General features: G+C 44.1%; 1 protein-coding gene across 9 annotated transcripts in view; it reads left to right on the top strand.

The window, feature by feature from the left end:
* rbms3 (RNA binding motif, single stranded interacting protein) overlaps positions 1-25,228 on the top strand; it is a 249,107-nt gene that overhangs the window by 70,038 nt on the left and 153,841 nt on the right. Inside the window, exon 1 of one of the 9 annotated variants that reach the window (XM_046417472.1) lies at positions 337-1,587. The exons of 7 other annotated variants lie outside the window; for them this stretch is intronic. In XM_046417472.1, coding sequence (XP_046273428.1) covers positions 1,513-1,587 — 75 coding nt within the window. In that variant the 5' untranslated portion in view covers positions 337-1,512. Of the gene's footprint in view, positions 1-336; positions 1,588-25,228 lie in introns of those variants that run through there. One more of the 9 variants, XM_046417471.1, reaches the window with a different exon arrangement.

The following is a 25,228-nucleotide window of genomic DNA, read 5'->3' as shown; positions in this document are numbered from 1 at the left end:
TACTGCTTTTGGGTTAAAATCAGCACACTTTGTCAAGTGTTTGTTTGAGCACAGAGTGCGTTCCAGGCGGTAGCTCCGTGTGTAGCCAGCAGGGGGAATCGACTGCTCGCGCTGACGCCATCCTCCTCTCTTCTCCACTCCTCTCCTCCTCTTCCCTGCGTTCTCCCAGGTTGTGGAAACGCTGCAGCCCGCTGGTCTGTGTCTGGGTCTCTCTCCCTTGCACAGAGCTGCTCAAGACCCTCCTACCGGCTGGGGAAGGAGGAGGCAGTCTGCTCTGCTCGCAGCCTCGGACGAGCCCCTTTTACTGCCCGCCCTGTCAGTGTGGAGGAGAAAGAGAGAGCGAGAGAGAGAGAGAGAGAGAGAGAGGCTGTGAGACTGAGTGATAGAGAAAGCGCACGCGAGAGAGAAAGAGAGAGCAACTGTGTGACAGAGGGAAAGAGAACAAGGCAGGCTGCTTAGAGGAGTGAGAGAGCCAAGGACGAAATAAGGAACACATTTTACAAGAGCAGGAAGAGGGAGGATCGCAGACGAGGGACTCCTTCTCTACTGGGCACCTGGGACACAGTCACTGTGTTTTTGTTTTTTTTTCACTCGTCTTCTAGCTGGAACCCAGTGGATTGACTAACCAACCGGTGGATTTCTTTTTAAATAAACGCTTGTGCCACACCGTTTAGAAACTGGGATCATTTCCCTGTGTTATCTGCCATCTCGCTCGCTCGATCGCCACAGACTGAGATTGCTTTCCCGTTCTGTGCTTGACTCTCCGTGCACAAAGTGCATCTGTCGGCAACCGGTGCTGAAGATATCATCCCTCTGTCAAACAGGACGGCACGCAGCCACCGTCAGATCAGACTAGAGAGAGAGAGAGAGAGAGTGTATGTAAGAGAGGGAAAGAGAGAGAGAGAGAGAGAGAGCGGCAGTGAGAGAGAGAGTCAGATTCACAGTGTGTGTGAGAGGAAGGCAAATTAAAACCCAGGCGAAAGACTGGAGTGAAACAGCTTAAACAGAGAAGTGAACCTATACGTCCTCTCCCGTTTTCCTTGCCATCCCTTTCCTCCTCCTCCTCCTCCTTCTCTTCCTCTCCCATTTACCAGTATTCGCAGGACTGCCAGAGCTACTGCCACCTGCACATCTTCACTTCTTCTCTTTCCTCTTCTTCCTCTACCTCACCCTCAGCCACTGACGGACACGCTGCTCTTGGTTCTAGCACTTGTGGAAATATTTCCATTGATCCAGCAGTGAGAGACTGAGTGAGCGTTCGCCTGATACTGAAGCTTCGGAGCAGTGGGGTTTGTCAGGAGCTTCCCTGTCAGAGTCAAGACCTTCTCCCAGGCGCTGTCCGGCACACAGAACCTGCCTTTTCCCTGGAGGACCCGCTAGCGACACAGTGGTGCCGACAGCAAAGACAGGAATCGCACAGCTCCTCTGCTGCCTCTATCCCATTGCTAGCTCCTTGGCAGCTCCCGCCCCCGTGTCACCATTCCCTGCCTCAGTGCTAAGGATTCCAGCTACATGGGCAAGCGATTGGAGCAGCAGCCAATGTACCCTCAGTACACCTACTACTACCCCCACTATCTCCAGACCAAGGTATGCCACTCCTCTGCTCTTGCATTCCTCAAGCCTACTCACCTACTCTTGTCCTGCCTCCCTCCCTCACCCTCACCGCCTCTTCCTCTCTCCCACCACCTTCCTTTCATCTCCCTGTCATCGCTAAGTGGAGATGGGATTTGATGGATAGCTGGCCTTGGCTGTGATGGTTTCAGATGGCAGGCACCTTGTTGGAGTTTGGATTTCTGTGTCAGTGTGTATGTGTTTGTGTCTCTGTGTGTGCATGTGAGTCTCTGAGTGAACGATCAGGGATCAAGGCTGAAGGCTTTGGGCTACTGTTAGCCCAGCCTACTAGACCGTTACTGGGAGCTGTCCAGTAACGTCCATCAATTCACCTGCAAACTGATGAGCCTGTATTGTGGTGCACTGCAATGGCATGAAGTGCAACATATTAAATAACACCTACAGTAGATTCAGAGGCTTTTGTTCATCAGAATAATTCATAACAAGAGAGGGTTATAATCCAGATTTAATTTACTAATGGAAGCTGATTGCAGGTTGAATTGTTTAAATGCTTCAGTTTCATTTTTCTGAAGAGGCAAATTAAACATTTAATTATTGTTAGCTGATAATTTACCAAACAGCACAAACATCTTGTAATGCTTTACGACAAGGGGACTAATGGGTTATGAACCCTTTTTGTTCTGCAGTGGTGGTCGGTATGGTTCAGACAGAGAGCAGGCATGAGGAAGGCTGCCGGTGTTTGCTCTAGCTGTAGTATGCCTCAGTGCCTCTGGGATGGAAGCCCAGGCCTGGGCCCTGATGGCTGCCAGGACCCTGGCTGGGCACAGTACCCAGACATCATCAAGGGATTAAAATGGAAGCCTTTTGGGGATTACTCTATTTGTTTTTCTACTGAACGCGTAGCACTAATTTCTGCCTGTTGTTGTGTTGCACGGCAATGGCTGAACAACATACTGAAGATGTGATGCTGAACTTGTGCAATAGTTAGAGGTTTAGTGTGTAGGATTTAGTGGCACCAAGATGTGTGATTGTGGTTCACAAGCAGTGAAACACCCCTTCTCTCCCCCTCCACTACAGTGAACGGCAAAAAAAAAAATACTGTAGAACCAACATGGCGTTTCCCTGTAGATGTAAAAATCTTGCTCTAAGGTAAACATAAATCATTTCTTATTTTCAGGTGATGGTAAACTATTAAAGATTATATTATTATATTCCATTTCTTCCCCTAAATCTATAACAGAAAGGCCACAATTGTTTTTTTTTTTTTGTTTTTTTTTTTTTGCTGTAGGCCTGGGAATGTGCTCTGAGAATCACTTATTGAAAGTTGGCATTTTTGAGCATGCATTTTCATCTTTAATCAGGTATTTAGTTATCTTGATTAGGATACTTTTCTAACCTTTTTATATTTTGTTCAACTAAAGTTCTCTATTTACCACTGCAGGATTGAAAAAAAAAACAGCATTTATTCTCTCCGTGTTAAAGTTATCAGAAAAGCAAAGTTTTGTCATGATATTGGTTCCAAAATGCAGCTGTTTTAATAGCAGCAACAACAACAATATTTGCTCAGGGGTATGAAAGTTAAAATGTGGCAAATTTTCTCTGTTTTTAACACAGAAATAAGGAAGAAAGAAAGTCTGTTAAAACACTTAGTGTACCAACAAAGTTGACAAAGTGCAACAAAGAAAAATAATAGTGATGTTGTCATCCTTTTCCATGTGGAGCTTGATTATGAACTACTGTGCTTCCAGCAGGGGGGACCTGCCTGCAGCCCCACCTGGCAGTCCACTAGCTCTCCCCTTGATTTATAGTTTAATACATTTGTGCTGCTGCCATATGGCTTCTCTCTCCCTCGCTCCCACCCCCCTCCATTGCTCCCTCCATCATCCCCCTCTCCCTCCCTCCCTCCGTCCCTCCCTCCCCCTTCTCATATCTCAGAGTTGCTCATCTCGGGGGCCTCTCAATCAGGGTTTGCCCCTCCATTCTTGCCTCCCTCCCGTCCACTTTTCCTTTCCTGTCTTGCTCCCTCCTCTCGCTCTCTGCCTCCCTGCTCTCCCGCTCTGCTGCAACAGGGCCCCCTGCCTCTTTCGCCTATGCTGCAGTTCACTCCCAAGGTCAGCGTAGATCCGATCTTGCCACCGTCAGCGATTGATGTATCCTTGAGCGAGACACTGGGGTCCTGTGTCATGCAAACTAGACCCATGGTCAGGGTGTTGGGGGGGGTGAGAAGAGCATACATTTCCGTTTATAAATCAGCAGCCAACGTTCTTATCCATTTTCATGGTTAGTTAGCGTAGCCAGTGGTCTCATAGGTTGATATGAGAAAGCCACAGACAGGGTCAGTAGGAGAGGGGAAAGCGGGGAGAGAGGACTGAGTGTTGGGCAATGTGGCCCACAGGGCTGTGAAGAGCTATCTCACGCTCTCATTAATGATCATTGATAGCTCGATTACAGAGAGGGGAGAAGGGCCTTGGCTGGCAGGTTCAGTTCACACGGTCTACAGAAATCACATGGCAGTGTATGTGCACACATGCAGACAAATCTTACTGCAGTTCCTCCATTTTTGCACGTATACATTTCACTCAGATGCTGGCATAAGTGTCAAATCACACAGCTTTTTCTGTCCGTCCTCATTGCTGCATTCTCAAGGTATGGCCTCATTCTCCCAAGGGATGTAGGTGGGGAGCATAAATATCCTGCAGAGATGGGGAGGGGGAGTGGGGCGTAACCCATACTAAAGTGTTGCCATTCCCATTCCCCCGCCTCCATTTTATGACGCATGTTCGAGATTCTATGCATAGAAAATTTCTTGAACATCTGTGCTCGGTTACAACTAAAGACTTAATTGTAAAGGAAGGAGCTAACGTTATCACCATGGCATGGCAGAATAAACTGAGGCGCCCTCTGATTTTGGGGTCCCTTTGTCCCCTCTGCATGTGTGTATTATATTCAAATTTAATGGAGTTCTCTGATGCTGTCCAGCATGTGCTAGTCAGCCCAGATTAGAATGTGAAAGTCAGAGAATGAGATGAAACAATAACATTTGGCTTTCTATTGATTAGTGCAGTGGGGCGTAGCATGTGCTTCTCTTTAGCTGAATTATTGATTCCTGAAAGAGGATTTGTGTGTCTGTGTGTGCACGCTAGTATGTGTGCATTTGTGTGTGTGTGTGTGTGTGGCTTTTATATGAGGTGATGGCTGGGGGGAGCTGGCAGGATGCAGCTTTGATGAGAGGATCCTTTAAAGGCCCTATTTCTGTCTATTCCCCAGCTGATCAGTCCATCGAGTCATTTGCTGAAATTTGGCCTTTGTTCAGCCCCTTTGTTTCCAAGTGAGTTTGATGTTTAGTGCTGTTCATAGCTTGGTGTGCATTCAACTTTAATGATAGGTAATAGATGTGCATCATAAATGAGAAAATTACAGTAAAACATCTCGCTCTGGCCCAGTCCCTCCCCTCGCCCACAAGAACAATTACAGCACACAGATCAATTATTGTTATTTCATGATAGTGTTCAGGAAAGAACATGAATTTCAACAAATGTGTGTGCTAAGTGCCTGTTAGTATTGGTGTGTGTCACATTTTGTCTCAATGGCAGGCATTTCTCTCTTTCATAATTGCACACATAGCTCTCAAAATGAACTCTCAAATTACTGATAATTTGCCTTGAAATCCCGCAGTAAATTCTGCTTCTGTTGTGAAATTTAGTTGGCTTTATTGTTGCTGTTGCTGTGAGCACACAATGCACCTGACACCGCTGCACCCTTGTGCTGTTGCAAGGCTCATAGGCTAGGTCATTACATGGCTAATGTCAGCCATCACACACACACGCACACACACAGGCAAACAACACGCGGACACACAAGGATGCACTACAAAAGTATATGCAAAAGTACTCGCACACGTACTTGCACTCTGGCTGTGATCTGGGAGCGGGGAAGCGTCTGTGTTACAGTCAGACTAGTACATACAGAACCTGAGAAGCCGAAAGGGACAGATTGAGGTAGATTTAGCAAGGGCTAATGTCACTGGCCTTAAGTAAACACCAGTCAATGGAGCCCTTTGAAAAAATCTGTACCCGTGTCTGCCCCATTTATACTCTGTCTAATTCTTTAGAAATTGAGAAAGAGATGGAGGGAAGGCGTGTGCGCTTGTGAGAGAGAAAGAAAGACTGAGAGAGGAGGATGGATGTTTCAGGGAGGGGCCACTTAAAAGCAAGGAAAGGGTTTGGCTACATTACATGGGGTGATCCATTGTGCTACAGAAATAATAACAGAGTCATCTAAATCCTCCTTTAATGCCTCGATAGAGGAGAAGGAGAAGCATAGAGACAACAAGAGCGAGGCAGATATACATAGACGTAGCAAGCAAGCAAAATCAAAGGAAGATAAAAAGGACCAGTTTCCAAAGTCTTTCATTGAATCAGTTATCAGTGGCATGAAACTCAGCTAGCAGCTTAGTCCCCACTGTCTCTGCTGATGTGAATCTGCTTTGAAGAGTTTATCAAGGGCTTTTAGGGCTGGCAAAATACACTTCTTATATTACATTTACTAAAGCCCAGCCCTATTTTGAGTCCGGGACGATATGTTCGTATTAGTACTAAGACAGGGGTAGTATAACTCATTTCCCCACTTGTAATTCCTGATACGTGCTTCACGACTGACTGCCCGAAACAAAATACTGTCCCCGCCTCGCTGTAAATTTTAACTCATCTTGAGTTCTCTCTTAACCAGTTCAGATTGGCAGGCATTTTTAGCTAGAGCTCTGTCTTGCATTCTCGCTTTTTCATGGTTTCTTAATCCTTCACCACACGTGATGAAACCACGAAAACATGTCTTTTGATCATTAATCATCTAATTCCGTTGGTTTTTATCCACGTAGGCCTATGGCTGTATCTAGCAGTAGAATCCTTGTGCTGCACATGTAACTATCAGTCACTCAGTGGGGCAAACTGCTCCATTTATTCGCTATAGCCTGTGAGTACATGCGCAGACATGCACGCACAGACACACACTACATTAGAGGTACTCTTAACCCTTTTCATCTATCAACTGATAATCAGCCCAATCTGCACACCCTTACATTAACGTTGCGTGTGCATTACTGCTTCCCACAGACTCTCATAAGCCGCAGAGCAGGCTGCCGAGACCTGCTGAGACCTTCTGCATGCTGTTGTCCACATCTCATTATAGCTGCTCTACCGGAGTGGTTTATCGACATCGACAGCCATTTTGTCACAAGAGCAAAGGAGGGACGTACAAAGCAGAGAGAAAGTGAAATAGCCTTTTTTTTCTATAGGCTGTATCTCTAAAGACGGGAGGAGGAAGTACATGAGGGTTATACATGTATCAGCAATATTACATGCGTGCTTACATTGCGCTGCATGGCTTATGAGAACAGATGCTATAGGAGTATATGGTTGGGTACCATTCACGTTTGAGCCAGTACCGGTATCTTTAAGCGTATGTGGAATTTGGTAGTGTTACTCAGCTTTTTTTGCTATATTTTGCTGCCTTTGTAATAACAAAAATGTTATTTCAGTTGTGAAAACTAAGTCACCAAATATGTTGTGACAAAGGCTTTGCTTCAAAGGCGGAAGCTTTTCAAAGAGCTTGGAGCAGCTGGAGAAGCACTGGATGCTTTACTGAGCCTGGATAACTGGACTCAGACAGGAGTGGGCAGCAATTCGCCATTGCAGCCTTTCGTTTGCCATTCTGTCAGTATTGTCACAACCACGGTGCTTGCATACTGTAATATTTCCCCATAAATACTGTGCAATTTGTATATTATTGGTTTTATACTCAGGTTTCAAACATGCTAAAAATCTCACTGTTTTAGTGTACCATATAGCATGTTGGTAAGGAATTTCAGATGAAGTCATTGGCTGGCTGCGTGTTATGACTAATGCTAGTAAAAATGCTCATCATTCAGGATAGCGAAAAAAGCACATTTATCCCCAACAGCAACTTTTCAACTTGCTAATTAATTACATGATCATGTCAATGAACTCACTTAAAGTTCAGAGCAATGCTAGTATTAATAGCTGGGGACTTAGCATTCAGACTATCAAACACTGTGTTTGAGTGTTTGGCCTTATGTTTCCTCAGGTTAGATGTGTGGCCCTTGTGGTCTTTTCTATGTCACGTTGTGAAAAGTGTAGCCGTGTTTGCACTGATCAATGTAGTCTTGCTCACTCTCTCTTTCTTATTTATTCTGTCTCAGTTATTCTCTCACCCAAATACGCCAAAATTTGACATAATTTGATTTAATGTGATGCGAGACTGACGTAACTCGATCATTAGTGGTACCTTTAAAAGTATTTAGATCGATACCCAACCCTACATGTGTGTAAAAGAAGTCTGTGTAAAAATATTGTTTGTACTTCGTATTTGTACCTTATGAAGTTACAAGTTTTGGACAAATAAAATGAACGTGAGAGTAAGTGGTCTAATCTCAAAACCAGGTCACTTTTTTTTTGTTTGTTTTTTTTCCATTGGAGTGTCCTTGAGTACGATATAGAACAAAGTACCTGCTCACTCACTGGAGGTCGCAGTGGAAAAGAGTATCTGAGATAAACGCATAAAATATAAAATGATGTGCCTGGTGGTGGATTTCTTGCCCTAGGGGAATCTTGTCTCTGAACTCTCCTTCCCAGACCATCTGGAGATAACAGGCGACTCTAGCCTGTGCTGCAAGAGAGAAGAACTCCTACCTGTTAGTTGAAATGGGGCATATGGGGAGGTGGGTGCTGGTGTGAGCGGGGCAAGTGTCCTGCAACCGGAAAACCTGGGTTAAGAAGCTGATTCCCGACCAGCTCCTGAAGGCGCTGCTCTGAAAAGAGGCACACACACATATGCACACAAAGAGCTTTACATGGACCATTTGTGCATCAAATAAATTGTGGATGTAAACTTTATATCACTGGGGATCTTTAGTATCCATGTATATCAGGCATGACTTGACTTACAAACAAGCAGGATGTGAAACCCATCCTCTTCCTTATGAGGAATCAAAATGAAACATCATTTTTTTTTCCTGTGTTTCTGTATTTTCAGAGAATTGCTACAGAGAGAAAGAGGCATGAAAAGTCAACATAAAGCGAGACAGAGAGGCAGGAAAGATGTTGCTTCAGATTTAGAGCCAGATGAAACAAGACACATGATGTGGCCTTCAAACTCACCAGCTTGGCAGGACTCTACAAATACACCTGCTGTTTTCCTCTTTCTTGTTTTTTAGTTGCATTTCAGTCTGTAACACAGTATCTGCCTGAAGCTGTCGACTCAGGCCCTCTGTTTCACTCCTCTGTTGCTCTGGCAAGGTCCACGCCTGGCGTTTTCACGCTCTATTTTCTGTCTCCCCTATTGCCTCTGAGGACGGTGGGGTACAGTCTCAGAATTTTGTCTTTTTTCATTTTTTGACTGTTTATATATCTCCCTCACTTTTGCTCAGATCACCCTTTCATTCCCCAATTTTTGCCAAGCCTCTCTTCATCTTCAAATTCTCTTTCGTGTTGACCCTTTTTGCAATTACTCTTTCCATCCTCCATCGCTTTTGTGTCCCTCTTCCTCTATTTCCTGGAGCCCTGCTGTCTGCTGGGCATGGAGTCCTGCCATCTGTGCAGGATGACAAGAGTGGCTGGATAGACACCTCATGTGTGGACTCCTTTAATACATACGGCTCATATTAACAAACAAAAGAACACAAGTCCATCACACCTAAAACCTTTTACTGTTTGAATTAATCTAAGTGGGGCGGCAGGGTGGTGCAGTGGTTAGCACTATCGCCTCACAGCAAGAGGGTTCCAGGATCGAATCCCAGTCTGGGATTCTAAGGCTCTGGGATTCTGGGCTTCCTCCCAGTCCTCCCACAATCCCCAAAACATGCACAGGTTAATTGGCTTCTCAACATTGCCCCTAGGTGTGAGTGTGTGCATGTGTGTTTGTCTGTCTTTGTGTGTCATCCCTGTGATTGACTGGCGACCAGTCCAGGGTGTACCCCACCTTTCACCTGTAGTCAGCTGGGATAGGCTCCAGGCCCCCCCGACCCCTGAGGGATAAAGCATGTATAGAAAATGGATGGATGGTTTTGTGAGTGTGGTGAGTATGAAAAAAAATATTACGTTTGCATCACAACTTATCCTCGTATTTTTTTGGCAACATTGCAGCTAATATTTCCCAACTGAAAAGAATACATTGGACTGAATATGTTTAGACAGGGATTATCAACTTTGTTGAAAAAGAGATAAAGGGATTACAAACTTCGTTGAAACTTCTGTTGGCTCTTGTGGGTGCTCACTAGATACCAAATAATATGTCTAAACAAGACTGAATCCTGTCAGTGTCGTTCAATACTTTTGTCTTGTCTGAGAATAGCACTGTTTTACACAGGGCAAGCGCTACCTGTACCGTGTGAACTGAGTGTATTTCTGAACGCCATGTCTGTTTGTTTCCACTTCATTAAACTTAAGAACCCTTGTTTATGTGAACCACATAGCTGATGTTTAAAAGGAGTATCCGATTTGGCTGCATTTGAGGAGAAGATAGTGGGGGAGCAAAACGGGCAGGAGTCAGTTGGGTCGGGACAGGACACTTGTGAAGGATGGCAGGCTGCTAGTCATGTGCTTGAGAAGGGTGAGGGGAGGGGGAAGTAACTGCACCTCATGAGACACAGACAGACAGTCAGGCAGAGAAGGGCTTTTGTCGTTGGAGTGTAACTGAAGCTTTCGGTGTCTGCTGCGTCTACTGCCCTACCTTTGGCATGCCGGTTCACACGAAGAATGCTCAGGTTGCTGGTGTAGCAGCAGTGGACGGATAGGGGGAGGTGGCAGGTCGGCTTGGTAGCGTTCACTGACTCACACTCAGCCGGAGTAATTGCTCCTGCATTTTTAACGAGTCGCTGCTGCGTACGCTTTGAGGAGCAGCACACCAGAGGATCTCCACGTGCATCAGAGCTGCCTTTTTTTTTTTTTTTAACCTTCTTGACTGAGGGCATCTAAAGGGGAGGCAGAGGCCTGCTTTACCACACCTAAATGTGTCCTCATCATGATTAGTGTTGGTGTTTCAAATGTATTGCCAATCAAATGAAGCCTTTGTGCGTCTAAAGGGATGTAAAGACAGTTTTCCCAGGCAGATCCTGATGGTACTCTCCAGGGAAAAGAGAGACAACAGACAGTCTTGTCATTTCTTCTGGCTTCAGCTTTTTGTTTAGTTGTAGTCCTAGTCGGTGGTCTGCCGCATAACCAGACACATTTTGGAGCACTGAGAAGGCCTAATAGCTATGAGTTCATTATCAAAACAGTCAGCTATGTAGGCAACAGTGTGTGTATTCCAAGAAACGGCCTTCTTGGAATCAGTTTTCTATAGTTTCAAGTTTGGCACCATCAAAACAAAAGCCGGAATAAGGGATTGGAAAAGTCACCTGTGGAGAGAAAAAGAAAGGCACAGAAAGATTAACAGTCTCATTTTTCACAGTTGTCTTTCATTTACCTAGTGACGTCAGAGGATTACAAAGAAAATCCTGTGCCAGTGTATGTCTCACTTTGAGGAATTTTTCATTTCCATTGTGGCAGCACAAACCGATGACCTAGTGTTTTCACCTAGATAGTCATACGTGGAACCCGGAGGAGACACCAGCCACAGACATGCAAATGGTAGTGTAGCCTTACCACTGATTACTGCAGGAGGCCCCTCTCCTTAACACATAGGCTGGGTCTCGGCAATGTTTACTCTACACAGCTGCATTAGTAGTGGCAGGCTCAATGAAAATACCATGTCACGCATAGCTTGAAAATGGCTCCGGAAAAAGCCAATTCTGCCATGAATGAGGATAAGCAAATAGGCATGAGGGCTTGAATAGCTGCCAGACCTGTCAGATTCCCCCTCTCACCCAGCCACAATGAGCTCCTATACAAATAAGGATACGTGCACCAATTTAGCGCCGCAGATGAACCTTGCGAAGCCTTGTCGAGCAAGTGGGGGATTACCAAGAGCAAACAGGCCTCTCTCCCAGCTTTATTTGAGTTAAATGACTCAAGCCAGCCTCTCAGAATTCGCCTGAATGGTTTGTCTGGCAGACCCCTGCACTGTTCCAACTGCTTCCGAGGCCACAAGATGTGTGCATTAGTCAGCGTATGGAAAAACACCGAGTGGGACAGGTAGGCGGCATGAATTAGATTTCAAGGACACTGATGCAGGGAGCGAGCCGAGCCAGCACCAGTCACAAACCAGGATAAATGGTAAGAAGAGAAGAGGAGAAAGCCCTTGGCGAGATAGAGTCCAATTGGGGGAGAGATTATTATTCTTCGCCAGTAATTAGTAGCACATAAACAGCCATTGGCAACAGAATTAAAAAGTGTCATTATGATATGTAGTCTCCATACAAGATGCCAGTTCTCTCCCTTTTCAATAGTTAATCATATTGGCTTACAGACTCCCACTGTGCACACACACACACACACACCCACACACCGAGGGGGGTGGGGTGTGGGGGCAGTATGTAGCAGACAAGTGCCTGAAAATGACAAACCTATTGGTCGGTTTGATGCAGAACGTTAACTTACACTGAGGCAGATGCCATCTCCTGTCTTTCCCCTTTCCCCCTGAATTATTAAGGTCACCCACATTTGAGAGAGAAAGAGTAGGACAGAGTGTGTGTGTGTGTGTGTGAGAGAGAGAGAGAGAGAGAAAGGAAATGCATGCAGGAATCAATGCTTTCACATGCATTTAAGTAAAACAGGTCTTACTTTGTGCCCAGAGTTTCCAGTACAAGTTTTGAATAAATGCAAATGTTAGCATTTTAGTACTTTTACAGTTAATGAATACTGATGTTTTTTTGATCTTCGTGTATTCTTTTGTCCTTGGGCTCTTATGAAAATGTTAGAAAACAGTGGCTTTGAAAAACAGTTACTTACTAATTCCCTGTCTGCTTTCGCTCTCTCATTAGCTGTCTTGAGTACCCCGTGGAGGACTTGTATCCATTATTTATCTCCAGCCCCCCAAAACAACAGCTGCATGCTTGTGTAATCGCCATATGTTATGATCCTCCCAACATATTGGGAGGAATCCTGCTGTATAGGGAACTTTATATCAACCCATGGATGTTCGCATCTGCACTTGAATCATTTCCCAAATGCTTATTTTTTTCAGGGTATCAGTGGAAAATACGGTAGAAATTTCCCTTGATAGTTAGAACTTAGACTATGTTGGCAATTAAGCTCAGAGGCACCTTGCTGAATATTTTGGGATGCTCTAGTACCAGTGGAGCAGTCAGAGGGAGTGAAGGAAAGAGGGTCACATTAGGATTCAGCCGATAAAGCAATAAACCCTTGTAGGAGCTGCAGTCGGTGCCATTCAGAGCAGATTCTGTGTCCTCAGCACTTTGGGCCTGCAATTAATCACTAAGCTGACATTACTCCGCCTTCCTGCGAACGTTGGATAAACACTCTGGCAATAGTGAGCCAACGTTCTCCGGCACAGACCCGGTGTAATCGTCAGGACGACTGTTGACGCTCACTCTCTTTGATATGTTTAGGAACTCTGTGCCCCAGTTATGTAGACTTCCTGTAAAGCGCAAGATGATCTGCTGATCTGTTTAGATATAGATAGCAGTTTAACAGCCAGTCGGAGCTACAGCAGGCGGCCCCTGCTCCATCATTCTCCACTCAAGGAGTATGGAGGACACTAGCCTCTCACGGCTGATGTGTGCCAGCCTGAACTAGCACATCACATCTGTTTAACCCATGTGTGTGATTGTGTGTGTTTGTACATTTCTCTGCACTGTGATTTGTGAAAGCCTCTAAGCCTGTTGAGGCTTTATTAAGAGCAATGTTGGCTGCGGGTCCTGTATTGTTACCTTACAGGAGGGTAACTGCTGCAGCCTTAAGGTGAAGTTCCAGTAAGGGTTTTTTCAGGAATAAATTCCAAGTTGGCAAAATAGCAAAATTTATTAAGCTGGCTCATTAAGCTTGCAAGAATATTTACCTCCTCTCTGTTTTTGTATTGTTAATAGCAAAGAAACAAAGTGTAAGATACCTTTGTACTTCCACATAAGTGAATGAACAGTGTTGTCTTTTAGTTCTAAAACGTTAGATAAATTATATTTTGACAGGCTTCATTATCATATGGAGTTTGCCGTGTTGTGTTGACATGCAAGTTAAGTCGCCGTCACAACCTCATCCATAGCTCTCTTAGGAACTTCATGTTGTTGTATGGTTAAAATTAATAGAATGTAACTGCTGTTTCCAATGTCAAGAAAGTGCTTTCATAGTAGTTAATTATGACTTTATTGGAATATCGGATTCACCTTTGAAAAGCAGTATTTGACACTAAATGGAGGTTTTGTAAAGACCATTTAAACCTTAACTTTACGTACGTTCATAAATCATGACATACGCATACACACTCAGGGTGTGTGAGAGAAGTTTCACACACTTGTAGAACCCAAACATGCAATGTCCCACATTATCACATGCATACAAAACAGCCTGAGAGGAAACATGAGAGAGCAAGACGTTAATCGCTGAGGCAGGAGACGGAGGGGGTGGAGGGATGGTGTGGGTGGGATTGTATGTGAGGAAGGGTTGGAGTCCTGTTGAGTTCACTGAGTTCACTGGAGGGTACTGACACACAGCTCACCCCCCCTGCAGTCGCTGTCTCTCCCTCTCCCTCTCACCCATGGTTGATCTGAATAATTTATCTCATATAATTTATCTCTCTACCTCTCTATCTCATTCACTCTCACACACAAACATGCAATTATCCCCCCATCCACACACAAACTCACACATACACACATGCCTGAGGGGAGGGAATCGGGTCCTGGGGCTGGTGTGGAGTGAGCAAGCTGGAATCTGCACAGAGGGAAACCTGATAGGCATTCCCTGTGCCAAACACATGAGGTCACCCTGACTGACTGATCCTGCCCGCCTGCCTGCCTGCCAGCCTTCCTCCATTGCTGTCAGATTACAGCCTTGTATCTATGAGAAATCGACAGGACTGCAGGACTTATTGAGGTCTTATTGAGGTTGGTGCATTTCTGTAACTGCAAGAAGTTTATGTGCCCTTCAGGACCATGAAGATTTTATAAATGACCACGCAGACTTTAAAGATACTCTGGTTTATTACAACCCAGATCTCATTTCCATAATTTTGGCCGTCAGTGAGTTAATGTTGAGATGTGGGAAAATGACGACATCCATAAAAAGACGTCAGACATGGCAAGAAATGAGCCATCAGGCAGTCATGCGGGTTTAAAGCAACCCCCAGGTTAGCAAAACTAATTATTACCCAAACTGTAAATTTGTTCACATCCATCACACTTTTCAGACTTACTTTCAGCGTTGATGTACTATAATTGCTGTTGTTGGGCTTTCCAGTTTTCCTGAGCAATAAAGGATCATTCCCAACATTTTGGGTGCACTGTCCTCACATTTGCCTCTAGTTTTAACTTCAAATAAAGTTATAGAATAATCTGCTTTCCTTAACTGTTAACTGCATATTCTGTGTTGTGTGAAAAACAATACAGTCTGGACAGTCTTTTGATGGCTTCGAGAGGCTGGGATCCTAAAATGGAAAATGTGTAGCAACCATAAGCTCTAGAGTCCTTTATCCCAAGTAGCCCTTTGAAATACCTACCCAAACCCAAACAATGCTGTCAGCTCAAAGCGCTGGTCTCTAAAGGACCCTAAACATGTGTTCTTTAGATCCTGGCTCCTGTTCTCTTGTCACACAAGCATGCAATACGGACACCCACATTCTATCAGTCTTACACACATACACACACACACACACACACACGCACACTAACGCTCAATCTTTGTCTAGCACGTTCTCCACAAACATATGCGCACACATACACAAGCCTCCCACCCCCACACGACACAGCAGTCACCTCTCGCTCCCACGCATCTCGTGTTCTTCCCATATTATGTTAGGGTGGACATGCATAATTGCGCTGGCGTGGTTTGTTGTTTTTGTTTGCGGTTATCAGCAGCCCCCATCATTGTCTCCGACAGTGGTGATCATTGTTGCAGGCACCACAAATCTACATCACAGCGATCACAAATATGCTGTTTCTGTGAGGTCTCGTTGTCAAAACGGTGTGTTCTGGTTTCCGAGGGGAAAATATGTAATTTGAGTAATTATATAATTACAGAGGGTCATATGTTTTTGAGATAATGTTAAAATGAATACCTCAGAGGCTTAGATAAATGCTAAGATGACATTTATTGTAAAGTGTGCGGTGGTTAGGACTTATTGTAACCCTTTATACTGTAACCATTTCCCCTTTACACAGGCCCAGTGGTAACATGGGGTGAAATGAAGCGTAGAGGGAAGTCTGGGCATGTGAGACGGTTACACCTGTACTAACGCCGGAATACCAGCACTGTCATTCTAAGACCTAAACTAAAACACTGTAATGACATTGCAGCTGCCACGGCGGTGAGTCCTTTACGGTACCACCAGTGTTTAACAGTCACTTTTTCTGTTGCTCCACCAGTCGCAAAGCAGAGAAAGTCAATACCAGGTTCACTTGCATGTGTCGGCTTTTATTTTCCTGCTTGTAAGCATGAAATTTCTGGAGGCTGTAATGCTGTTTCAGATGTTCTGAGCACTCAACTACCCTGAATAACCTTCCTTCAGGAACTGACTTCCACAAGTCATTTGAGGTTGGGTGAAGTTTAAATAAAGCTGTGGCTTGTGGCAGCTAGCTGACTCTATAAGCTTTGTATATGCTAGCCTGCACAGCCTGTGCCCAACAAGCTCTTTTGCTATCATGTTTCCAAACAGCATGCAGTCTGAACACTTGACATCAGGCCCAGTGCTTACATGTAAATGTTTAAGTTGGCTAAATATGAAGCTGAGACCACAGAATGTGAGGGAAAACAGCTGCTGTCACTGTATGTAAAGATTTTTACTTGATAGCACATCATTTTACCAAAATCCTGTTTTAACAGTGTAGATGATCCCAACCTCAAATATGTTGTGTTTTGCAGACAATTGCGTTAAGCCTGTAATTTAAATGATATTCCACAGATTTGGTTTCATTGTTTCATAAGACTGCGTTCTGTACATTTAAGTGCGTTTATACTCAATTCAAATGAAGGGGAAGATGCTCTTTATTTTGTAACCTTATGTTTGAATGTACTCTTTTTGTCTTTCACACGTGCAGTTTTACAGATTGTGTATGATTGCGTGTGGTTACCCCTTTTTATTCTCTCTTATTCTGTGTCCTACTCCCTCTTTCTGTATAGTATCTCAGGTTTGTGTTGTGGGTTAGAGTGGGTGAGTTAATGGAGAACGTCAAACTGGCTTGTAGCGCTGCCTTGGCTCTGACCCGTGCAGATTGTGGAGTGACCCCAGTGGTGCTACCCTGAGCCTGTAGTTGGAATCCAATCTCCTTGCCGGGATATGGTGCATGTTTTAGCAGTCCGCTTTGAAAACTTTGCCCTCTTGCCTTCTCCGAACTGTCTATCATTCCTCTAATAAAACCTGGTTTGTGACCCGGGTTAGGGGAGTTTTCGGCTCACAGGCAGCAGTGGCACATTTGTTTAATCACATTAGACCCTTCCTGCTCCCTGCTCTGAGACTGGGTGGAGACAGGGAAGTTGGAGACAAGCTTTGTTTTCTTTGGAAAAGACAGAAATTTTAAATATACAAATAAGATCAAATGTCAGACCCACTGTCTGGCAGGTTGTTGTGATAGGATCATTTTTATGGGTTAATGGTGTGATTGAAGTGACTTACATAAAGCCAAATCAAATCAATTGGAATGTTTCCTTCGCTGAATTACGATTAAATCAGTAGGACTACATTATACTTAAATTATCATTTTAGAGCCAGCTCCCTGGAACTAAAAATTTCTCCCCTTGTCTAAAACAGTTTTCACTTTTTTTCATTTACAATCCAGTGCAGGAGGAATCAATGGCTAACGACAAGTGACATCATCAAGGCGTTTTGAGAGAAACCGAAATGAAGCGGGGCATGATAGCCTTGTTGTTTAATGAGTCATTCCAAGGATTGCGTCTCCACACCTATTTGTTTCCTCTCAATTTGGGCCTGTTGCTGTCCTCGATGGTGGTAATTGTGTGGAACACACCTGTTATGTTGCAGCTACACTCCCCCATGCTGAGATGCACGTGTACCATTTAAAATGTGGTGCAGGGCCAAACTGTACCCCTGTAATTCGATAGTAGTGAATGCAAGGAGAGAAAAGGAAGAAGGAGGGATGGAAGAGTCGTGTAGCCGCCTGAGGATGGATCGTCAGCAGCCTCTCAAGGTGAAAAGCATCAACTGAAGGTCTCTTTTTACTTTCTCTTTTTCACTATCATGTGTACGCGGATTATCTTGTCTCTGCATCAAGTGCCCAGCAGTACCTCTTTGCTTGAGCCTGAGCGGGCGCAACAGAACTTGATTACGCTCTTGAGCTTCACAAAACTTTTGAGTTTACAAAGGAAAAGATTCAAGAATTGCTTTACAGTGGTAATCAACAGAGGAAAGAGGGACTGAAGGGTTTTAAAAAATGGATGCAAAGCAGTGCGGAGGGAGTGTTTTTGACACCAGTGCAATGAAATTAAAAAGAAGTTGAAGAAATTGTGTTTGGATCTCAGGGAAGAGAAAGATAGAGAAGATTACAATCAGACATCAGCAACCTGCTGAGAGTCTTCAGTCTCATTCGACTGGGAGCAGACAGTTAACTGTGCTGCTTATTCCACGATGGCTGGTAACTTGAGAATTCAAAATAATTAGAGTCAAATAGAGAAGCGATTAGAAAAACATGGTGGATGGATAAACAGGAAATGTTCAGGCAAGAAAAGGAAAGGAAATGTAGTATGTGTCTGTCTACATGTTATATGTTTATTCATCGCTTATGGCATTATGGTATATAACATGTCAGAATAGGAGTGGCTGATATGGACACAGATGAAGATGAAGAATTTCACATCACACAATCACACAATCAGATGGTGAATGTGTTTTGCTCCATCTTTATCTTTAACACACTGACTCCAAAAATCCTGTAAATTCAGTGCAATCAAGCCTATGTGTCTCTCATTGTGACAGTGCCCTGTCAAAAACAGATATTTTTGAAGAGCAGCCACCTTGTTACAGCGAAGTGTCATCTGGCAGTTTGCAAATTCATTTTGTGTTGCTGTAAATGGCATCGTATTGCCCTCCTATTTGCTAATCCCTTTGCGAATCACCACTCACAATTTTGTGATTTCATGACCGTGGCTCTTAAGTCCTCTTAAGATCTTAATGATATCTCATTTTGTTTAGTCTTTCTTCCTTATCTCTGACTTTAAGGAGCTCTGTAATGTTTTGTCAGCAGGCATCAGTCCTAAGCTTTCCCCTTCAGTGGGATTCAGGGCACCGGTCTTATTTATTTTTTCTCTTTTGTAAAATCTGATGCAGATTGCACCATCTTGTACTAATAAATATATGTATTATATATTTACATAATACATACAATGCAAAACATATTCCCTGAAGCTTCACCCAGTGATCGCTGACTGCCGAACAGACGTCAATGTTTTATGCAGTGGCATCATTGACGACTGTGAACACACTTTTTGAGGTGTCCTTTTTACCCTGACTGCCAGCGACACTTCATCCTGCTCTGAGAAGCAGCAGAAGGAGACGGGGTCTGGTTGGAAGGGGGAATACATCCCGCCGCACTTCACTCTCAAAGCATGTAAAAGGTAGCCTGATTCGACTGCTTGCACCGTTTGCTCCCGCGTGCATGAGCTGGTGTGCTTCAAGGTGCGTGTTGGATTTCAGGAGGGGCCTTTTAACTTGAAACCAAAGAGAGGCAAGTCAATTTTTTTTCGGTGTGCTTGGGGAAAAAAAGCTGCTTGCTGCTTTTGTTTTTCGTCCCTGCTGAGAGTATTAAGCCTGCCCACCAATTAGGGCATGCCGATTCTTACAGCCCATGAATTATTAAGAGCAGCCCATCGACTAGGAGCAGTGATGGAGGGCAAGAACGAGGGCCAAGCCACCTGAGCACCACAGCTGCATTTGTTAAAGTGTAAGCTGTCTTTGCACTGCACCAGCGTTGTTACAGCTGAAGCACAAATAACCTCGACAACACTGATCTCCAGTGTTTGGTTTTGAGATGATCCTAACAATTTCCAATCTATAAATTGGATAAATGCAGCATTTATTTGACAACAAGCATGTTTGAGAAAAAAATAGCAGGAGGGACACATAATGTAGGGTATTAGATTGCAACTTGCAACACCGTCTACCCTCAAGGTCAACCAATTCACTCCTGGTTTAGAATTTATTGCCTGGTAGTAGCTAAGGCAATGAGGTGCTGTGAACCTTGAGCTCATGTCTATATAGGAGGTCTTCACAGCCATATACTGGGGGCGGTGTGTGGAGGGGGGGTATCCTGCTTGTTAAGTCTCCATTGAGGGCTCCAGCCAGCTCCACTGGCTGAAATTTGACCCCATGATAGCGCTGGCCAAGGCCTGCTAATGTGCCTGCTTTTTTTGGGGAACACCAAGTTAATGTTCCTAGGGACCATCACCTCATCATAAATACTGTAAGCCTTTGAGACGGCGCCAATGGGCCGTAACTCGTGAGGAATGACGGGAACGCTGCGAAATTAGGTGCCCGTCAAATGTGACTCCTGGCGATTGTCAGTACTTAAGATGTATTAGACAGAGAGGGCGAACTGCTTTGTGTGGGAGCCCCTGCCTTACTGGATAACAGAGCTATCATTATGCATGAATAATTGGATGCATTCCTTTTATTTTTTCTCTCTCTTTCTTTTCACCAGTGGGCTGTTTAATGTAGCGAAGTTGTCAAATAAGTCTGTCGCAGGCAGAAAGAGTGAGCCAAGACTGATTACTTTATGAGAATGACTTTTTTTTTCTCTCACAGAATTGAAATAATTTAGAGCAGTTAAGAGAGGAGTGGGACTGTGGAGAGAAGGATATATGTGGATATTGTGGCACGGCGGGGCTTTTAAGTGTGTTGTGATTTAGTTATTTATTGTTTTGCTGCGGGGAACGAGGCGAGAAGAGAATGCTGGTCTCTCTGATGTCTTTAAATAGAGATCCTGACTGCCTACTTGCCCGCTTGCTTGTACTCAGAAATGGCTGGTTCAATCTCCGTTTGGTAATATACATTAACCATGGTCCTGTTTGTCACTGGAATAGCTGAAGTGCCCTTTAGCTGGCATTAGATTCAGTGTTTCCGTCTCAGTTGCTCGCTTGTTTCTGAAAAACCGCCGGGCCAAAATAGTTTTAATGCTCGTACAATAGCCCCGCTTTGCTCTTTCATCAGTGCACCTCCCTGTCTGACAAACACATACACATCGACACATAATACCAAACTCAGACTAGAATCCATAAAATGCACAGAAATGATATCCTTCAATTTGTCCTCTTTTGCTTTTTCTATTGTCTCTTCTCTTGAATATTCAATGTCTTCATTTGGGTTTGACAAACCATCTGTCTGTAACAAGCAGCATGCGTGTAAAATGCTTTTGTTGGACGTTGTTGTAAGCCTAGTAAGGTATGTGGTATTAATAGTAGATTTTTGAAGAACCATACTAACACAATGGATAGAGAGAAAACAATAAAACTGATTTGAAGATGGAATGCATGTTGTACCAAGTGAAATGTGGGTTTAATGCAAGATACCAAACTATCCAAAGGATAGACGGTTAAGTAAGACAGTGTTGTCTAACAGGAAACATAGTTGTTGTTGTCAGTAGTAAAAGTTTTGGCTAATTCTATTCTCTAAATTTAGTTGGGGAAGCAAAAATAGACTGACTTAGAAGTCGAAAGATTTAGGGCCTCTCAGTGTCAGAGAGAGCTGCTGCAGAGTTTTCCTGAGCTGCTTACTTTCTCCTTGAGTAGATCCATGCAGTCTTTTTCGTTATTCTGTGCTGCCCCCAAACCACGATTGGAGGTCTTGAAGATAGCTGTTAAAAACAATGCACAAGTCTTTAGAAAGTTGCCCAGAACTGAACTTGAACTGAAGGGGCTGTTTGGAGCTGCAGGGTGCTGTTTCCTTGTCAGCCAGTTGGGAGTTGTTTACTTTTCCAAATCGTGACTCAGCCTCATTATCTTAAGTCCCTTCTACACCTGCCATCCAGCTGTAGCCTTCAATACACACTAAACATCACACTGTTTGTTGAGGGTCTTTTGTTTTGTCTGCTTTTCTTGATGTTTGCTTCAGTTCAAACTCTCACCTCAACTCTCCATCTTTTACTGAAAGATGACTGAGACATCTGGATGAAGGAGAACCGTTTACCAGTATATTATAATTCTGCAAGAACTGTAGTTAAGTTGGGCCCCTTGTGGAATGCAAAGCAGCCTCTAACTAATTGATTATGCATTTCCAGCAAGTTCTTTCTTAGGAAGAAATGCAGGAAGGCCACCATGCCCTGGCGACTGCACCGCTTCTTTCTCTGTGTGGCAGGCATCACCTCCTTGATATCCACTGCGTCTCTGAAAGTTAAAGAAAAAACAAAAACAGTGTGTGGATCATCATTGTGATGCTAATGTCCACCCACGGTTGTGGGCAGACCCCATCATTTTCGGCCCCACAATGACTCTGCTGTCTTGGGTATTTAAGAGGTGGTCTGTTGCTGGCGGACGGCGGAGCTGAGGAGCTTCCTGTTCATGTGGTAATCTGTGCCGCAGTACAATGGAGCGAGTGCTGTTCTGTCAGAGCCCAGCCCCACACATTCAACCAGAGAAAGGAGGGCCACACACCATAACAATAACAGCCCATTGCTATCATCTCATGAAAAGTCTCCATTGGAGGGTAAATAAATAGTTTAGAAACCTTTTACCAAGTACAATGGGCCAGACCACCGCTGATTTTCATCTTTGATGTCTCCTCACAATTTGCCCTGGCTTATGAAAATATTATGTCGGGCTGCAGAAACAGAATGCTGAAAAGAATGTAGAAACTCGGTTGTTATGCTACCTTTAAGGGTAGCCGTAAGGGCTTTTTTGGTAGGGAAAATGAATGGGGATCATTTTTTTTCATGCAAAATTTAAATTTGAAGTGAAATAAGAGTCAATTGTCATTAGCCGAAAGAGGATTCAGACTTTGTGTTCCAGCGACTGTTTTTCACTTGCTTGCAAAAATGTGTGCATTAGACGCCCGGGTGACGCCATAAAAAGAGAAGAAATAAAACTATAAAGCACAAATAGCCTCTTGAATTTACTAAAGCGGAACAAAACACTTAATTGCGATTGCTGCTCTGTGTTTCCAGAAAGATGTTTTGAGTGAGAGCATCTCAGTGAGGGATCCTTATAAAAATGAGCTTGAGCAGTTATTGGAGGGAAGAACTATAATCTCAGGCTTTGATTCATAAAGTGGCTTACAACAGGATTGCTGATATGGGACAATTGCACATCTTTTCCTGAAATTTATGGACATTCAGACTGCACTGCGATGCTAAATTAGACTCCTGAGGAGCTTTATGAATAGATACAGTACATAAGGAAAGACCGAGTGGTGAACAACATGCTGTTTGCACCAAACACTCCCACGTTCTCATTGAAGCCAGACAGAAACATTTATGAATGAACTGTAAACCATGACTTTTTCACCGTCAACCTACCATTAAATGGAAAGAAAGAAAAACTTGAGCCACCTTTGAAGACATAGGAGGACTGCATTCGTCACTGTTGAGTTTGTTCTGACGTGCTTGAACCCAGATGGCCTGTGTTTATCTAAACTGGCTCTGATCCCTGACCGTGTCCAAGTGTTGCTTGCATTAAACTCTTCCAGCAGCTCGACAAGAGCACAGCAGGCCAGAGTCACTGAGGCAAGCAGTCAGGCAAAGGGGAAACATTACACCGTTACACTCACCTGTTCCACAGCCATGGTGACTTATCTCATGAATAAATCACACTACCAAGGTCCACACAACTCCGATACTGCACCTCTCCTTTGGCAGACGTCGGCATCACCATCCGGCTTCCTCTCTCTGTTGTTTCTTCTTTTTTCCTACTTCTCTCCGCTTTCCGTGTCCCTCCCTCCCCCCAATCTTATTTCTTACATCCCTCGCTCTAGCTGGCTGCCCGACAGTGTTCACTTTATTTATCGCGCGATTGTGACACTTTTGGATAAAGCCCCACACCCACACTGATTGAACTCTGCTTGTGAGAGCTGAGAAGCACAGATCATTCCCCTTTGGTTTCCAGTAAGTCATGGGATTGACAGCTCTGGACGGTCTGCCCAGAAGAGGCCGACTCTCTTCCTTTAAATCACTCAGAGAGGCGCTTCTGAAGGGTCCCTAACTCAGTGGTCATGCCAATATGCCAAACCAACAGAAATACTGAAAGAACCTGCATTGAAAATAAAAACTGAAATATACTGATGGGAAGGGAAATCCAAAAAATAAAAGTGTGTCGGGGCTCACATTTGAGCTTCATCTTTGATGTGAAAACCTTACTAGTCTTCTTGACACATCGGCTATGACATATCCAGGTGCACAGAGGCAGAATAGCAAGCAGTGATTCCAAAGATGTTACAATGCGGCATTGTTCTCACATTGACACTGAGTAAAACAATCCCCTGCATAGCACCGCCGTCTGCTGCTGACGGCAGCCTTGCAGCTTGTGAGCTTAGGCCCGAGGAGGCGGGCGGATACAGGGGGTTTTTGTGTTGAGTAATGCTGATATTCCTTCTAGGGGGGATAGTTGCTTAGCACACTGTGCAGAATCTGGCACGGCATCTTCTTTGGCCTACTAAACTCTGCTCAACACTATGTAAAAACTCCCCAATGGCTGTTAGACAGTTAGGAGCAAGGGGGTGGAGAGAAGGAGGAGAGAGATGCAGAAGAGTTTAAAAGAAGAGTGGGGGTGGGGGGCGGGAAGGAGAAATGGAGGACGAGCAGCCAGATGAGGATTGGGATGGATTTAGGGATAGATGAGAGCTGACTGAAGGGATTGGAGAAGGTGAAGAGAGGATGGATGGAGGACTAGCCAGGGATGGATTCAGTTATGGAGGGTTAGAGTGAAACAGAGAGGCGTGATGGTCCACAGCGTTGTAGTTCTGGAGGGAAGATTGTTCAATATATGGACAAAACAAGCTACTTGGTCTGTGAATAATCTTGTCAAAACACAGTGCTCAGACTGCGATGGTGATCAAAGTGAATTTAATGCTTTAATGCTTTGACAAAGATCACTTGTTCAGGCAAGGTGGTAAGTCAGTGCAAGCACGTAAAGTATAAACTTACAGCTAATAAGGTGACATATTAGATCTCATCCAGGGCCACAACAAAGTGAATAAACAACTAAATATAACCAGGAAAGAATGCATTTATAACCTCTGTGCCAAAATCAGGGCTCTGACATACAGGCCACACTTTTTTGGATAAGGCAGTTTGGTGGAATCATGTAGTTTACAGTATTTATCACTGACTGATGATGACTTGGATGTTATTACTTCACAATACAACGTGATCGTAAGATTTCCCACAATACAAGTTAAAGCGAATCAGTTGAGCAGATGTTAAAATGAATAATTTCAAATCCTGTTATCTAAACTGATCTAGATGTGTGTTCAGCTGTTGATGTAGCTTTTTATTTTCACTGTAAAGTCTGACATCTGTAGTGCCTGTAATTAGATACAATATTTATTTTCAAACATGGCGAAGATGATTTTGTTCTTGGTCTCATTTTTAACA

The sequence above is a fragment of the Scatophagus argus genome, chromosome 17 (assembly GCF_020382885.2).
Source record: "Scatophagus argus isolate fScaArg1 chromosome 17, fScaArg1.pri, whole genome shotgun sequence".
NCBI classification, from domain to species: Eukaryota; Metazoa; Chordata; class Actinopteri; family Scatophagidae; genus Scatophagus; species Scatophagus argus.
Note: the sequence above shows the minus strand (reverse complement) of the source record. Positions and strands in the feature narration are given on the sequence as shown.